Here is a 17,746-nt window from a genome sequence, read left to right as displayed (position 1 = left end):
CATCAAAGTAATGCACCTTCTGCCTCCCAGCTGACAAAGCACTTTCATGGCCACCTGGGGCGTTAGGGCCTGTGTCCCCCATTTTACAGAGGTGGAAGCTGAGACTCACGGACAGGGTGGCTCCTCCAGCTAATGAGCAGCCTGGCTAAAGAAGAGAACAGGCTTCCTAACTCTCAGACCTGCACCTGGAGTGCATGTTAACCTGGAGTCTAACCGGAAGCAGAAGTCTTTGCAAGGGGGTGACATGGAGTGGAAATGTGGGTCAGGCCAGACTTACAGCTCTCCGTGAAGCCAACATGCCTTTTTGGGGGGCTATTTGGCCCCTGCTCCCCACAGGTGCTGCTGGCCCCACGAGTATCAGGCTCCCTGGCTCTTCCAGATTCAAGTGGGGCTCCGCTGAGCTTCAGTCCTCACCTCAGCCTGTCTGCTCAATGCAGCTGTACCTCTGCTGGCCAAACTCCTAGGCGGGAACAGAGCATTTTACTCCATGGCTGTCTAGACACACGCGCCACGGGGGGCCTGGGGGAGATGAAATGCAGATGCGGCTGGAAGCGCCAAGCCACACCTCGGCCTTGACCTGCACGTGGGAAGCACCGGTCCGCTCACTCCTGGCTTCACTCCGCAGTGCCGTCAGAAGGCTGATTCCCAAGCCACCCACATCAAAGGCGCCCCCAGGCCCCTGGAGCAGACACTCTGCCCAAGCCTCCTTCTGAAGTGGCCCCAGCCACAGGCCCTGTGGGAGAAGCCAGCCCCTCTCCTGACAGCCACTTCCCACACCTCAGATCTCAGTGGAGCCTGGCACGCAGCACAGACGTGAAGTAAAGCACAGGCCTCTCTCCTCTGTGTGGCAGGAAGCAAGGCGGCGAGTGGCTCCCATTCCCATGTCAGACTCTCTAACCACCACGGGGGATGAAAACGTAAGTGAGGTGTACACACCACAGCAGCGGGGTGGGAGAGCTCATAAATGGCCAAAGCAAAACTCCAAGGCTCCACAGCAGACCGAGAAGGAGCCCTCGGGCCCTACCCAGGGAGCAGGGGGCTGGCGTTTGGCCCAAGTCCTTGGAGGACGAGGGATATTCCACGGTGTGTCCATCTAGTTGCCAATACTCAAGGTCACGTTCACGCTCATGAGAGGCGGGGAGGCTATCTGCAAGGTGACTCACTAATGCTAACTCACATCCCCACTCCGCCACCGCCACCCCCCCACCGAGAGTGACTTTAAGAAAACACGAGCCCCCCTAACCCTGGGATTTTGGCTCACTACCATCCCAGTCGATGGAGAAACAGCCCAGCTGAGGGTGTCAGAAGTCCTGGGTGTGGACTCCAGACTTCCCAGGCCTGCGTTAGATTGCTAAATACGAGCCATAGGCAGGATACTAATTGTGTGGTAGATTTAATGCCAAAACTTGGAAGAGGTTGGTGCATAGCATGATTAAAGAAGACTCTCCCATTCATTTAATTACAACAAACAAACAGCCAGCCAGGTGAAACACCACCAACACGAAAGAGACCTTTCTCAACACGCATTCATAGAGTGTCTCCTTGGAGCTGGGCACAGGGAACACAGAAGATCAATGAATCCATCTGTGCCTCCCAGGCCTACTGTCTGACGGGCTGGAGTCACATGGCAGTAAAAAGAGGCAAGAAATCTCCATTGCTGTGGTCAGCTCAGCCCAGAATGTTCTGTAAGGGCTAAATGTAGATCGACACTAAAAATAATTTGGGTATATCAATGAGGGTGTTTTCAGCTGCAAGCGACAGAGAACCCCACTCAAAACAAGAGTGAAAGTCCAGGTGTTCAAGGGCAGGGTGGCGCCAGGGCGAATTGCTCCAAAGACTCATGGACATTTTTCCTTCTGATCAACTTAGCCACCTCCATTCTAGCCATTATGTAAAAACATGACTAGGCCCATGGAAGTAAGAGGATCTTTTCTCCCCTGTGTGTCTCTTCAGAAGAGGAAAGAACTTGGAACCTAGCACATCCTTCCTCCTGGGTCATCAGCCAATAAATCACAAGGTTACCCTCAACCACTCTTTGGCAAGGGGAACACGGCCCCCCAGGATGGCATTAGCCTCCTCAGGATTTGTCTGTGTTAGGAATGGGATGGGTCACGGGTGGATGGACCAGGGCTGTCCAAGCAGGGAGGAGGGAGGCTGTGGAGTGGTGGCCATTAGAATCCACCAAGGCTGGGGGAAAAGGATTCATTTTAGAGCAGCAATCCTAATACCTAACTATGCTTGGGAAGGGCTCTAGTACGTATATGCTCCTTCACACAGTTTTTTGGGGAGATAGGGATGGGAACAAGAGGAGAGATGTGCTTCTAAAAACAGTAATGGTCACGAGGGGCACCAGGGTAGCAGTCGGTTGGCTGTCCCACTCTTGGTTTCAGCTCAGGTCATGATCTCAGGGTCGTGGGATCGAGCCCTGCATCGGGTTCTGTGCTCAGTGCAGTGTCTGCTTAGGACTCTCTTTCCTTCTCCCTCTGCCTCTCACCCCTGCTCTCTCTCTTCCTCTCTCTCTCTCAAATAAATAAATCTTAAAAAAAAAAAAAAAAAAAAAAAAGCAATGGTCACGAAATGTCTGTGTTGATCAGTGCAAGACACAAATGATCCAAGCAGAGCCTGGCCAAGCCCACCCCTTGGATGCGTGCCCTATGTGCCTCGTGCTTTGTCATTCCCTTGGCCCTTACAGCCAGCCACCCAGGAGGACAGATCATCCTGCCTGTTCTGCTGACCACATTCCCACAGTGAGGTGGTAGCAATACCAGGAATCCCCCCTAGGCCTCCAATCCAGGTGTTCCTCTCTCCAGCCTACCCTGACGACTGCCCACAGGTTCACACTGCAGGACCTTTCCACAGGGGCCAGTAAGGGCAGCACAGATGACATACAGCAGGGCACTGGGGAGTCAGAGGAGGCTGCATTCACAAGTCCTCAGGGTGAGGGCCTGGGCCATGCTGTTTCTCCGGTGCTGGGAGCCTGAATTATCCTCAGACAAGCCCAAGCCAGGGCATGAAGGCAGGCATGTGCAGCACCAGCTGTTTCTAGGACTTTCCGTGGGGCCTAGACTCATACTGAGGATGAATCACAACCCCCAGAGCCCCCCAGGAAGAAAATCTGGGTGTGTGCTGAGTAATGCCCCTGGATGATGGCTTCCTTCAGGCTTCTTCTTCAGCCGCAGCTAAGGGTGGTGCAGAAGACTCAGAAACACACACAAACACACACACACCATATGCACACACATGTGCACACGCACACATGCAGGCGCATGTGCACATACATGCACACGGGCACACACACACATGCCAGCTCGGCCTCTGCAGATCCCAGGAGCACAATGTCCCAGGCAGCAGGACAGCTGGGCTCGGACCTGGTCCTGTATTAATTCACCCTGTGACCTTGAGCCACCTGATTGACCTCTCTGAGTCCCGATTTTACCACTTCTAAAATAAGGCTGTTGAGGCTGGTGATACCAATGTCATCCCAGCTCTGACAAACTAGGGTCCTTTCCAAAAGACCTGGCTGGTTTCCCAAAAACCTATTAGCAGACAATTGTCAAACTGGTGAGATTAAAACAGGGACCATAGTCCTTAATAAATCTCTTTTCATACAACCTCCCAACAGGGTCAGATGAGCCCGACAAGCTCCAGCCACAAGAGGAGACGAGACTCCTGGAATTCTCCAGATGCTGGCTCAGCCAGTCGTCATCTAAAGAGGCTCTAACAGCAATGGCCTGTCAATCGTGCAGTCTCTGGCCACACTGCGTTTGGCCCTAAAAGGACCTGAGTGCCCATTCCAGGGCTCTCTCCTTCCCCGAAACTTGCAGAGAACGGCAATAAAACAAACCAATAAAGCTAAAGGAAAAAAAAAAAAATTAGCCTAATGAGGCAAGCGAACTACTTTTTCTTCCTTGGAAAGTATAAAGTACTCTTGTTACAAAAATATGTTTTGTTGCGGAATCCGCAGGAGCCACTGCCTCCGCCAGCCGCCCAGCACGCTCGTTTTCAAGGGGCTGGGGCTTCCAGGCCGGTCCTGTGTGTCGGCCGAAGCTTGCTTCAAAGGCTAATGTTGCAGCAGCTGGCTGGGACTCAACTGAGTGATTCAATGTGCTTTCTGGAAACAGTTATGCTAACCTTTCATTTTCTTTTAAAAATATGTGATGGAGAAAATAGCACAACCCCCCCCAACCCGGCAAGAAGCAGAGCCCTAGAACTTGCATGCTTCCCGAGGCAAAGAAAACTAGGCAGCAGAGGCATTTTGGCGGGGGGGATGGGGGGTTCAGCATCTAAGACTGTTCCATGGATGGCATGGGGGAGGGTTCAGGTGGGGGAGACAGGAGAAGTGGGGGAGGTGGGGGGAGGGGAGAGAAAGAGGAACAGAGCATGGTGGTGCCCAAGCAGAAAGAGAAAGAGCAAATGCAACAATCTGTCCTCTCTGTTGACAAACACCACCATAATATTTAATATTTAGTCTCCTTCAAGCTGTATCAAGAAACATTGGCATTTCAAAAATTCCCTTACGCTTGTTGTTTAAACCACAAAATGTCAACAGTTCTATACGGGAGCCCAACAGCCGCTGACTGCACATATTCCGTGGCATCCAGAGGAGGCAATTATTGTCTCCATCAAGCGTAACTCTGGTCTTCACATATGCCTGCCCCTTGGATGGCTCCACTTGTATCCATTGACTTCAACCTCACAGATGCTGCTATAAGAGTTTGGGGCCAGTAAATATTTATTTATAAAATCAATAAACATCAAAGTGAAAAGTGAACGAATGAACAAATCGGATCTTAAAAGATCCTTCCCAAAGGGAAGGGCAGTGGTCTCTCTCTGGTCGATTTAGGGCTCAACATGCAACACCCACCCAATGTCTGTCGAACTGAACTGGTTCCTCACTCCCTGTGACCACTAAGAGCTTGTGCTGTCCTGTATGCAGAGAAGCCCAGAAGATATCTTTCTTTTCAAATTTATGTCTAAAAATTTTTTAAGAGGGCAGCCCGGGTGGCTTGGTGGTTTAGCGCTGCCTTCAGCCCAGGGCCTGATCCTGGAGACCCAGGGTCGAGTTCCATGTCGGGCTCCCTGCATGGAGCCTGCTTCTCCCTCTGCCTGTGTCTCTGCCTCTCTGTCTCTCTCTTTCTCATGAGTAAATAAATAAAATCTTTAAAAAATAAAATAAAATATAATATAATAAATAAAATAAAATAAATAAAAAATAAAATTTTTTTAAGAGATATGATTTCCTCCACATAAAAATAATCAGAGATGGTCAGTGACACGGGGCCTTTTAAAAAACATTAATTAACATATACTCACTACATAAAATGAGGCCATAGGGAACATTCTAATCACAAAACCAATGGTTTCTATGAGCTGCCCGGTAGCCAAAGCAAAGAGGGAAATACCATGAGTCTCACACTCTCATATCAGATTCTGGTGCCTCTTAATTAACAAGTGACTTGTTAATTATCATGTTAATTAGGCCTCAATTTATCAGAATATCTTCTTTTTCCTTTGCCATAGAAGGTGGTCACGATGATTTTAGGAAACCAGTTTTGGGAAATTCCATCTATACCGTTATGAAAAGAGGTAACCAGTTCATTACAAAGCCTTTGCACCTTCAGACTCTCAGAAGATTGGCTACATAAAAAAAACCAGAGCTTCCCAGAATGTGACCAGCAATCCCCAAGAACAAGGCCAATAAGAAATATAGACAATATGCAGAGCAACCAGCTAACCAGAAATGTTGGCCTGGGTTCTGATCGGCCCTAATAAATTCACTGAGAAATAAGTTTGCACCTTGGTCCAAAGTCCAGGTCCTCTAGGCTTGGCCCTCAATCTTCCCCTGGGCTGGCTCCACCTGTCCTTCCTATCCTTCCTGTCACCTCCAAATATAAGCCTCCCCAGCCTCCAGTGCCTTCTACCTCTTCTGTTTGTTCCTTTTCTGTACTCGTTACTGTATTTATCCCACTTTTCCTGTTTCCCAGCCTAGACTGTCATCATGTGGTCACACATGGCTCTTGCCCTTTGCTGATACATCCTCAGCACCTAACACAGTGTTTGGCCAAGACAGAGGCTCAGTAAATATTTACAGAATCCATGAATGAATCAAGAGTAACTGAAGAAAATGAACAAACCAGACCTTAAAAGATCTTCAGGATGTGAAATTGAGTAATAATTTTCAAAGCTTCTTGGAATTCTACTGATAATGCAGAGAAATGAGCAAAAATAAGGCTTTTCTGCTCAATCCGGCAAAACGGAGGCAAGGGCAGGAGCAAAGAAACACAATTTGTGCGGGTGTGCACACATGCGCTCGCAAGCACTCTCTCTCTCTCTCTCTCTCTCTCACACACACATACACACACTGGGCGCAAGAGAAAAAGCAAATGAAATCAGCCACTCTGTCCTCTCCCCTTTGGTCACCGAGAGCTTCACCTCGCTTGGGTCTCATGAGCATACTTGGCCACCGGCACACTCAGCTCCTCTAGGACAAGGTGTTAATCGTCTCACACTGGGGTTGGCAAACTTGGTCTATGAAAGGCCAAAAAGTAAATACTTCCAGCTTCATGGGCCATGTGGTCTCCATCCTAACTATTCAACTTCAAAAGCAGCCACAGACTTTAAATAAAGGAATGGGCATGGATGTGTTGCAATAAAACTTTATTTACAGAAACAAATGGAGGGCTGGATTTGGCCTGCAAGCCGCCGTTGGCCAACCCTGGGCTTACACACTGTTACACACTCAACTAAACTGTCAAATGGAAGCGGTGTCTGTCCCGCCCCCCTCCCCCAGGAAAGGGGACAGGAGACATTCTGGATGGGCCACCTACAAATTCAGCCCCAACAACCTGGGAACTGCTTTGTCAGAACCATAAATAATAGACTTAATCCCATTCCCTGAAGACAGAGCGCCAAAGTGAAAAAAGGCATTACCATATTAAGAGAAAAACATAGCCAAAGAATTTCCTTGACAATCAACTGAGTTCTTGAGCCAGGGCCAGAGAACACACAAGGGCTCCAGGTTTTGATAGTTTGGGGAACTGAAACATTTTCACATTCCAGAAGAAGCTGCAATCAGAACAGAAGGAGCCACGTCCCCATCAGCCCCAGGACAAAGGCTGCCGGGAGGAATGAGGGCGGCTTTCACTTTGCTACCCAGGGTTTACGTTACCTAATGAAATATTGATCCCCACTCTCTAAAAATGGTAAAAAAAAAAAAAAAAAAAAAAATCAATGTGGTAACAGAAGCCTTGTAACATCAACAAGGGCTGTGGCATCTTTAGCCAACGCCACGGCAGCCCTCTGAGTTCTGGGACAGAAAAGAGCGAGACCACAAAACGACTGGTACAGAGGGAGTAGGGAAAAGACTCCAAGATGGAAAAACACAGACACCAAATAAGAGGGTAACTATGGCAGTGCGATCCACAGCCCAGGCTCCAGTCGCTTTACGAGGATGAGTGACAGACTCCAGAAGATGGGCAGCCACTCCAGGACGGGCTCTGTGTTATCTGATTCACTCTTGGACAGCTCATGCGGCTGAGTCAGCGCCCCGACCACCAGGTTGCCTAAGGAGAACTGGCCGGCGTGAGTCACGCCTAGCACAGTGCCCCCCCCCCCCCCCCGCCACCCCCTGGCCCTCCCGCCGTCCTGGGCCCCCCGACCCTCCTCACTCAGGACTCGGGCCACATTCACCACGTGCCAGCCCAGATCTTGACACACAGGCCTGCAGGAGACAGAGCCTGCCGGGCAGCGGCTGGGGCCTGCACCCCCTCCTTCCCCGGCCCCGAGTGACCCCTGTCCTGGGCCTACAGCTTCCTGCCCCAGCGGCAGGCTCAGCAGTAAAAGGACCCTCTGTAAACAAAGCAGCCCCCCGCCCAGGAGTCTTCCTCTTGAGCCACTTCAAACGGGTCTGGCCCCTGGCCCGTAGGTGGCAAGGGCCCCGAAGGTGGCCAGGGGCGGGCGCGGGATTGGGGGTGAGGGAAGAAAAACACCTCGCAGGCCTCAAGCTGGCCGCTCGCACATACTTCCCCGGTTGCTGGCGTCAGGGGGAAGCGCCCACAGGAAACCTCGGTGCCTGGGCAGCGCTCGGAGGTCCCCGAGACCACAGAGCTCCTGGAGCCCAGGCAAAGCCAGGTGTCTGTCCAGACCAGACGGCCCTTGGGATCGTGAGTCCTGGCTGAGAGCACAGAGGGAAGTGGAGGGTGGCCCGCCCGCTGTGCCATCACGCCCTCATCTGACAACGGGCCACGGGCTGCCCCACGAGCCCCGTGTGTCCCCGCCTGCATGTCTCGGAGCAGTGGGCCTCGCTTCCCTGTGAGCCCGGGACACTTGGGCTGGTCCTGGGTCCAGCCACCCAGCGCCTACTACCCGACAGGTGAGTAAGGTCGGCGTGTCCCTCACACTCCAGCAGCACACATGGACTTAAATCAACAAGACAATGGTCAAGCAGGCTAAGGAGACGAGGAGGTGGGAGACTAAGAGTGAAACGTGACTGTCCCCCGAGTGACAGTCGGGGGCTGGGATGTGGGGAGCCGCCTTGGGCAGCAGCTTGGGGAAGGGCTGTCTGGGGCAGCATGCAGTGCGAGACCCGAAGGATGGGAAGGCCAGCTCTGCAGGAGCTGCGGGGGACACACCCTGGGGAGCCAAGGCCAAGATCCCCAGGAGAGCAGCCCTGGCCTGGCCTGAGGGAGGCAAGAGAGGAGGGGTGGCTGGGCAGCTGGGTGAGGGGCAGAAGGAGGAGGCGAGGCTGGGAGGGGGCGCCCCATCGGGCCAGGCCCCTGAGGCCCTGGGCAAGGAGCTAAGCTCCTCTGTAAGAACAGTGGGAAAGGCAAAAAGGGTAGACAGCACGTGGTCCGAAAGCTGGAATCAGCAAGGGAGGCGTGTGCTTTTGACGTGGTGCTTCCTCACCAACACAGCTGGGAAACCGCTGTAAGAAAAGCAGCTCCCCTCTTACCTTCTTCATTATATCCCAGGTGTCTCTGCCCTGGAGTCTGGCCTAGAGAGACCAAATCACTCTCCTTTTACCTCTCCCTCTATAGCCACAGCCTCTCTGCCCGCCACCGCCCCCCCCCCCCCCCCCCCCGCCCCAACAACTACTCAGGGAAAAATCTGCAGAGACAAAATGCTGCATTTGGATGAAATGTTTAAATGTTCTGCAAACTGGGCCGGTGTCATGTTGAACACATTTGGAAACAGTTTGTATCTGAAGCTGAACTAGTCTGCCCTCAAAGCTGCTTTCTATTAAAATGTTTGCATGCACACTGTCCCTACTTCCTGCAGCTGGCATTCTTTCCCCAGGCGACTGCTGGCCCCAGGAAAGATGAGGCACAGATCCTAGGACAGAAGCACCAGAATGGGCCTGCAGAGGTGGGGGGGCACCCTCTTCTCCCACCTTAGGGGGTGAGGGGGGTGCCGGGGACAGACCAGGCCGCTCTGCTGGCGAGCCTTCTTCTCAAAACTCAGCAGGGAAAGTGAGTGCACATGTGTCTTCTCAGCAGTTGAGGAGCAAAAACAGAGTTCTTTGGTCGCAAGCCCAGACATGTCACTGGCAATCTCGAGCCAAGGAGGGTTCACTGGAGATGCGAGGGGAGTTCCAAGAATGGAAGGAAACATAGACAGATCGGGTCAGAAAGGGTGGGAGCCCAGAGCACCCGGGGGGCTCAGTGGCAGGGACTGCACCAGCACTGCCCACGCGGTTACGGTGAAGCTGACACCCAGCTACCCCTCGGAGGGGAGGGTCTTCTTGATCCATGGATCATGTATCCACTCCCAGGCCCCGGAGGGTGGGGGCATCATGACTCCTGGTCCTGCCAAGACTGTCCAATGGGGGAGACGTAGCCCCCAAAGGAAATGCTAGCTACTGATCCCAGGAGACGGGCGGCTAGATAACCCGTGGGCATGACAGCAGATGTCCATGGTAATTCCTATCCCTTAAAAGTGTCGAGGGGTGGGATCCCTGGGTGGCTCAGCGGTTTAGCACCTGCCTTTGGCCCAGGGTGTGATCCTGGAGTCCCTGGATCAAGTCCCACATCGGGCTCCCTGCAAGGAACCTGCTTCTCCCTCTGCCTGTGTCTCTGCCTCTTTCACTCTCTGTGTCTCACATGAATAAATAAATAAAATCTTTAAAAAAAAAAAAAAGTGTCAAAGGGCGCCTGAGTGGCTCAGTCGGTTAAGCGTTCGACTCTTAATCTCGGTTCAGCTCACGATCTCAGGGTCCCAGGATTGAGTGTGGAGTCAGACTCTGCAGTCAGTGGGGAATCTGCTTCTCTCTCTCTCTCCCTCTCCCTCTGCTTCTCCCCACCAGCTACCCCTCACCTCCCACCCCGGGCTCGCATGCACTCCTCTCTCTCTCTCTAAAGTAAATTTTTTAAAAAAGAATATTTAAAGAAGATGTGGTGATATTACACTCAGGAAGGACAACAGCTGTTAAAGCGATGGAGGGCCTCTGAATGAAATCATGATGGTGGGGACAGGAAATGGACCCAGGTTAGGAGCCACCAAGTTAGCCACCGAGCTCGTGGATGCAAAGGGTGGTCCCATCAATTTCCTTGAGTTATCAGAAAACGGCCCTGGGGACGGCTGGGCCACAGCCTTACGTGGCAACGCACCACTTGGAATGATTTTCTATCCTCAGGCCCAATTTTTGCTGGTTCTGTTCTGTCTGCTTTGAGTTTTCCCACGCGGTTTCTTGTCTTCTGCTATTCCTGCGAGTGACCCAATGCAAGGCGAGCTCCCAGCCCATGAACAGCCTGCAGCTTATTAAACCGCATGCTCTGGCGGATTTGGATTTGGATTTGCTGAGAGGAGAGGCTCCTTCCAAACTGAGCCTCTTTCCAAGCCAATCTCCACCCCCTCCTAAATAATCAATCATCATACTGAGGGAACAAAAGGGAAAGAGCTGGAAGAGATGGTTTATTCTCCCCACTCCCAACTACTATCAGCAAAAAAAAAGAAAAAAAAAAAAGCAGTTTAGTCAGTGGAAACCAGTCTCTTGTGTGGGTGTCTGCAATTTAATATCCATTCATTTCCGATTCCTTTTTGAAAAGCCACGTTTAGTTCAACTTTTCGATTCAAAGCATCTTTTTCTTGAGCTAGAAACACCTCTCAAAAGCTGTGCTATCTGCACAGGGCTGGGTCCCAAGGACAGCAAGGGCCAGGTCAGAGACAAAGCTGTCTGTTGAGATCCCTCACATCCTGCCTGGACATGTCGGGGATGATACAAGCATAGAGTCTCCGCCTTGGCTCAAAATCTGAAAAGAATCTCCCCCTGGCCAGAGGCACATTATGTGCCCACGCATTCCAAACCCAGAATTACTCAGCAGCGGGAGCTCACGCAGCATACAGGCCAGCACCCTGCCTGCAGAGAGCCCCACTGCTGGCTGCCTTCCAGGGTTCCGGGGACCTGAAAAGTCCCGCATGCGGCCACAGGATGTGCTATTCTGGCCGGCCTCCTTCCGGTGAGACTACCACATCCTGGACCCCTTTCTAGCTGCATGTTCCTAAACAGGGAAGCATCAGCCTTCCATGGGCTATTTAAAGTGCAGCCAGCCCATCACACCAAAAAGGCCAGGTTCCATCCCTCCGGTCAAGGCCATGGCCTTGGGCACTTGAGGGTCAGCAGCCTGCCTTGGCCTGGAAGGTTAGCTTCACCGCAGCACATCTGTGTGACGTCGGGCAGGTCACTGAAGCTCTCTGAGCCCCTGTTTCTTCCTCTATAACATGGGGATGATACAGCTATCTTGCTAATTAGGTGGAAGTCACAAATGAAGGCCAAGGCTGGATCAGCATTGGAGCTCATCAAGCAGAAGTTGCTGTGATGATGTTGTGACCAATAGACACATTTTCAAAGATAGCTGTTGCTAGAAATTCCACTGTTACCCCAGAGAAACAGTATCCGATTGAGACCTCGCTAAAGGCCGGTTCCCTGCACCAACCGCGGAGCCTGTTCCCGCCCCAGTGAGCAGCACAGACCCGCAAAACACAGCCTGTGGGATACTACACTGGTCTGACCTCAAGGCCCATATCCAGGCAATGGTATGCAAAGAGCTGGGAAAGACGCCTCGTGGCTCTCAGTCGAGGATCTTGTCCTGGGCCTATGAGAAGATTCCAGCCTACCAGGAATCTTTCAAGCCCGGAACATTACAAGGGCACGAAGAAACCAATCGATGCAATCTCACTGAAGACCAGACCTCCTCAATCAACATGCCAACAAGTGGGAATTGACGATGGTCTAGTAAGAGCTGGATTTAATTTTAGGTATGAAGCCGTCGCTAAACCAATCAACAGAGCAAAAATGACTGCCAGGAGAATATTTCAATAGAAAGCAAACCATTTTCAAAGATTTCCCAGATTGAACTCCCTACATCTCAGTTTTTGGGGAAAAAAAAAAAAGTTCTCAGATGATTATCATTTGGAGTATACACCCTTCTGTGGGAGACTCCTGTGTGCATTAGCATATTAAAAGTTTTGAGAAATTCTGTGAGAAAGAAACCCATTGGCTTTGCTTTAACTCAAGGTTTCCAAAAGTTTTTAAAGAATGGAACACTGTTCTAAAACACAGCTAGAGGGGTGCCTGGGTGGCTCAGTTGGTTAAGTGTCCAACTCTTGGTTTCAGCTCGGGTCCTTGATCTCAGGGTCCTGGGATCCAGTCCGGAGAAGGGCTCTCTGCTCAGCAGGGATCTGCTTAGGCTTCTCTCTCTGTCCCTTGCTCTCTACACCCCCACCACCCATCCTCCACTCATTCTCCCTCAAATAATTAAATCTTAAAACACACACACACACCTCTAGTTATCTTACAAAAACCCCATTTGGGAGACCTGGTTTGTTTTCCGACCCAGTGACTGCACAAATGAACACAAAAGAACAATAAGAGTTGCCTCAGGAACGGAAGGGAGATTCCACGTCACTGCTTACCTACTAATTTCTTTACAATCCTATTGCTTTCTTTTAGAAAAATGTAAGCTTCCTTTTTTAAAACCCTGATCTTACAGTCTGCTTATTACAGAAGCTTCTAGAATCCACCCCTTACCTTCCCCCTCCCCAAGCCACACTCAGCAGCCCCTAAATGTTCTCTTGGGGTCCAGGCTTGGACTGGTTCTCAGGAAATCGGGGCACTCTGGAGCCTTCTGACCTTGCCAGGTTTTGCCACCTGGAAATTCAGCTCTTCGGGCAGGGAGCACCCTTACCTCATGGTCAATTTTGATAAGCGCGATGTCTGCCTTCTCATCCACATCCTTGATTTTGGCTTCGTAAGTGGCACCATTCTTCAGCTCGACCTTGACCCGATGCTTGTTGGTCACCACGTGGGCGTTTGTCACAATCAATCCATCTTCGGACACGATAAAGCCAGACCCACTGGCCACCGGCACCTCCCTCTTAGAAAACGGAAGCCTAGAACCCAGAGGAGAGCCCCGTTAAGCCCGAAACACCTTCAGATCGACTCTTCAACACACCGACTCACGGGCTCTGCAGTAGCAACACACATCTAGCAATTGTTACTTTACACGTTGGTGGGTCTATTTAACATTAAAAAAAAAAAAAAAGGAAGGCTATCGGTGTTTGCAAGCATCAGAAAATTCCACTTAGAAAATATTCTTAGGGACTCTCTTCAGAGCTAGAGGTTCTTAAGTCATTGAGAAGGGTCAAGAATATATATTCAAACAGTCTAAAGGGAAAGCATAGAAGGGGAAATGTTATCTTCCTGTAGGAACATATTTAGGGGCTCCTGAACACTTCAAAGTGCCCCCAGAAACAGCCCCAGTGCCTTGCTAACAGCAGCACGTCTTGGTGGGAGCTTCAGAGGCCGTGGGCAAACAAGAAGGCCCCCCCCCCCTTTTTTTTTTTAAGAAGGCCCTCTTTACTTGCGAAACAGCTCGATGTGAACCACGGCAGGGGCGATCTTCTCCACCACGTCAGCGATGAAGTTGTACTTATGGCGCAAACTGTTAGGGTCTTCTTGCCCTGAAAACAAAGCAAAGACAGGACACGTCAAGACACTGTGCTCTGTACTGTGGCCTCCAGAGAAAGGCTTGGGTGAGAAGGAGCCAAAATACACACCCGGACCTTTGGAACCCTGGACAAGTGATGACAAGACAAGGTCTGGGGTCTTGACCTGCACTCTGTTGCAAAGATCCTTCGGGCTCTCAAGGGACCACACACTCAGGTAAGAAGCAACACCCATCAGAGATGACCTCTTTGCTCTGCTTCTTTCCTTCCAAAGGTTTTGCTGCAAAAATGCTGAGCCGGAGGCACCAGCAGCTACCTGGACCTCTTAGAAGGTAGTGAGGCAAGAGGTCACAGGCACAGCACCACCCTCCACCACGCCCCTGCTGGTTCCCTCAGCGCCGCAGAGAAGCAGCCACTCCCAGCATGCTGCCACCACCACCACCGAGGGGAGGGCTGAGGCTGCTTTTGAGGAGATGCCCACTAGACATTACAGATCGAAAAAAACTATCCTGAAATGGCATTAAGGCAAAAGCATATATCCCATCTTCCCACTGATACCACAAAGTGAACAGAAGCCACCATCTGTCCCCAGAGCAGTTTTCCACTATGCCTTGTTTATTGCAACCCTCTGGGACATCCCAGGCCAGAAGGCACAAGAGGTGCCTTGATACCACTGGGGGGAAAAGAGACAGAGAGAAATCAAATCACCATAATTTCTATATAAACATACACACTCTAACTAGTGAACCCCATTTCAAAGCTACTTTCAGACAAAGCAACCCCACATCCCAAAAGTAGGGCTTTTACCCAGCAAAGCCAAAAATTGGTTTCCACCAGGCAGATGCACACACCATGGCATCTGATCCAGAAATGAGCTACTGGAGACTCAGGCCCCAGGACACCCAATCTGCTGGCACAAGTGGAGGCGGAGACAGTGTGGCCCAGGAAGGTACAACCTGAGCCTGCCGTTCTGGCCCTAACTCTGTGCCACCTGCTGGTATCTCTCAATACATCTCTCTGCCTTCACTGCTAGAGGGGTTCTAGGCTGGTCTGTAGCAAAGAACCCACACACCTCTTCCTTTCTCTCTCCTTGTGTCCCTTGGGCCAGTCACTTCCCCTGGGCCACTCGCCAAGCCTAACGTTAGGCTCCAGGGGCCGGAGGCTCCGCTGGCCTCGCTACCCCTTGGTTCCACGCAGACAGCGGCAGGAAACCGGCAGCTTTCGGAAACCTTTAGAGCAATTTGACAGAGTAATCATCTGTCTGCTGCATCTAAAAATTTTAAATTGGGGCCTATATTTTGTGTCTTTCTTACAACATTTTGGTAGTAATTCATTTTTAGCATATTTTAATTGATCCATAATGGATAGGAAATAATGGAAAAGAAATCTGTTCCTTTACTATAGATGGTCTAAGGAGCACTCATCTGTCCCCTCACCTGTCACTCCCTGTCACAGCTCGCTCACTCAGGGGGATCCATGACACAACTTTGCTGTTTAAAAAGCAGCCACTGGAATGCCTGGGTGGCTCAGCGGTTGAGCGTCTGCCTTTGGCAAAGGCCATGATCCCGGAGTCCCGGGATAGAGTCCCATGTCGGGCTCCTTGAATGGAGCCTGCTTCTCCCTCTGCCTATGTCTCTGCCTCTCTCTGTGTGTCTCTCATGAATAAATAAATAAAATCTTTAAAAAATTAAAATTAAAAAAATAAAAAATAAAAAGCAGCCACTGGCCTACAAAACTGCCCCTTATTCACCTAAGGGCCTGTGTGCCCCACCTCCAATACACATGCACAGAGGAGCACACAAACACACACTTGCATGAGCACAAACCCACACTCACACCTACACACTTAGTCATGAACATGCACACACACGTACATACACACACATGTACACACACAGACCTATTCCTACATACAGACTCTGTCTCTCTCACACACTTAATTACATGGTCACACTTACCCACTCACATACACACTCATGGACATGAATGCACACACAGACACTCTCACAGACACTCACATATATGTAAAGACTCACATGTGTACACTCTTACACACACATACATGCACTCATATACAGATTCACACACCTATACTCATACACATGCATGCACACACTCATGTACACACACATAGACCCTCCCCACATGCTCCTATCCTGTGAGGGGGGCCTGCAGCCACAGCCTGAGCTCTGGGCCAGCAGTGAAAGCTGTGACCCTTTCAAGTCCCCCGTGGCTCTGCAGGCCCACAGGCTTCCCTAGCCACACCACAGCCTTTGTCTAGACTGCGTGGAGTCTAGCCCGCCATGGCTGTAGGTTCCTACCAGGACATCAGTAACTCAACTCTATACCCCTGGGCCCTGGGCATCTGGGGGAGCAGCCTACCTCTCCCAAGCCTTCCCTCTGGGAAGTGAGAGACCATCGACAAGCAAAGGGCCCCTCTCTGATCTGGCGATGAGGCTCTGAACTGTACTTCAGACTTGGAAGCCTTCTCTTTTTGCATAACATGATTTTCCAAGGTCAAAAAAAGATCTGCACCTACTAGGCAGGGAAGACTAATTCAACAAGTTCATGTTAACTTATTTTTTTATTTTTGCTTTGCTATTATTTTTCAACATTTACCTGCTGTGTGACCTGCCTTCCATATCAATCCTATTTTTACTTTTCCCCAAGGATGAGGAAAGTCAGATATTATGCCCATATTATATTTAGGGAAACTGAGGCTCACAGACCCTATGACTTCTCCATAGACACTGAATTTTCTTTAAAAAAAAAAAAAAAAAAAAAAAAAAGCTTGTATTTATTTGAAAGAGACAGAGACACACAGAGAGAGAGAGACCACAAGTGGGGATGGGGAGCAGAAGGGAAGGAAGAAGCAGACTCCCTGCTGAGCAAGGGTCCTGACATGACAATCCATCCCAGGACCCCAGGACGAAGGCAGACGCTTCTCTGAGTCACCCAGGCACCCCCACTAAATTTTCTTAATAGAGAGTATAAATAACAGGAAAATCCGGGCAAATCTACAACTTTTCTTCTTAATCCTGGCCCCAGACATATCTGCTAGCCTCCCAGGTTTCTAAGTAGTTGCTGTTAATTGGTCTGTCTCTCCAAATACTCCAAAGGGAGCTATAAAGAAGGGGATAGAAACATTCCTTCTGACCACAGAACCTGGCGAACATCACCCAGAGACAGCAGTAAACAAACGCATCTGGGCTTCCTCAGACCAGCTTCCTGGGAAAGAACAAAAGAAAGTTTGAGGCCCAAGGGCCAGGACCCCGCAGGGCAGCATGGAGCTTCAGAGCTGCCCCCAAGCAGGGCAATCACCAGAATCTTACCACTGAGGATCATTATCTCACTTCCCCTTTCTGACTTCCCAAAGTAGGCACAGGAGAATTTGCCAGCATCAGGAGTAAAAACTGGACATGGGTTTTTCCAGCTGATGTGAGAACCACTTGCTTTCTCACACAAACCAGCCAGTGGCTCCAGGAAGCATGTACCCCGGGAAAGGGAGGAGACTGGTCTGGGCACTAGGAGGCCCAGCTCCCATCCTGTCTGCCAGGTGGCCTCCATTTCTCCATCTGTAATATGGGGTCAAGTGCCTCTAGAATGAGCTGCAAGGTCCATCCAGTCCAGTTCCAACATTCTGTTACCTAACCCCTGTCTCTCCCTCTTACCCCAACGTGCTGCATGCAGCCAGATAAAGAGCTTGTGGAATCGAAGACTGGGCTCAGGACTCTCCAAACTCTGCCGATGAGTAAACAGAAAGGAAAAGTAGGAGGACAGACCATCATGAAAAGCCCAACTGACA

General features: G+C 50.7%; 1 protein-coding gene across 1 annotated transcript in view; it reads right to left on the bottom strand.

The window, feature by feature from the left end:
- The window catches only part of HTRA1 (HtrA serine peptidase 1), a 52,242-nt gene that overhangs the window by 10,149 nt on the left and 24,347 nt on the right, over positions 1 to 17,746 (bottom strand). The window contains exons 2-3 of the mRNA XM_072740296.1: positions 13,857 to 13,956; positions 13,182 to 13,386 (exon numbers count right to left, since the gene is read on the bottom strand). Coding sequence (XP_072596397.1) covers positions 13,182 to 13,386; positions 13,857 to 13,956 — 305 coding nt within the window. The remainder of the gene's footprint in view (positions 1 to 13,181; positions 13,387 to 13,856; positions 13,957 to 17,746) is intronic.

Source organism: Vulpes vulpes, chromosome 15 (assembly GCF_048418805.1).
Source record: "Vulpes vulpes isolate BD-2025 chromosome 15, VulVul3, whole genome shotgun sequence".
Classification (NCBI taxonomy): Eukaryota; Metazoa; Chordata; class Mammalia; order Carnivora; family Canidae; genus Vulpes; species Vulpes vulpes.
Note: the sequence above shows the minus strand (reverse complement) of the source record. Positions and strands in the feature narration are given on the sequence as shown.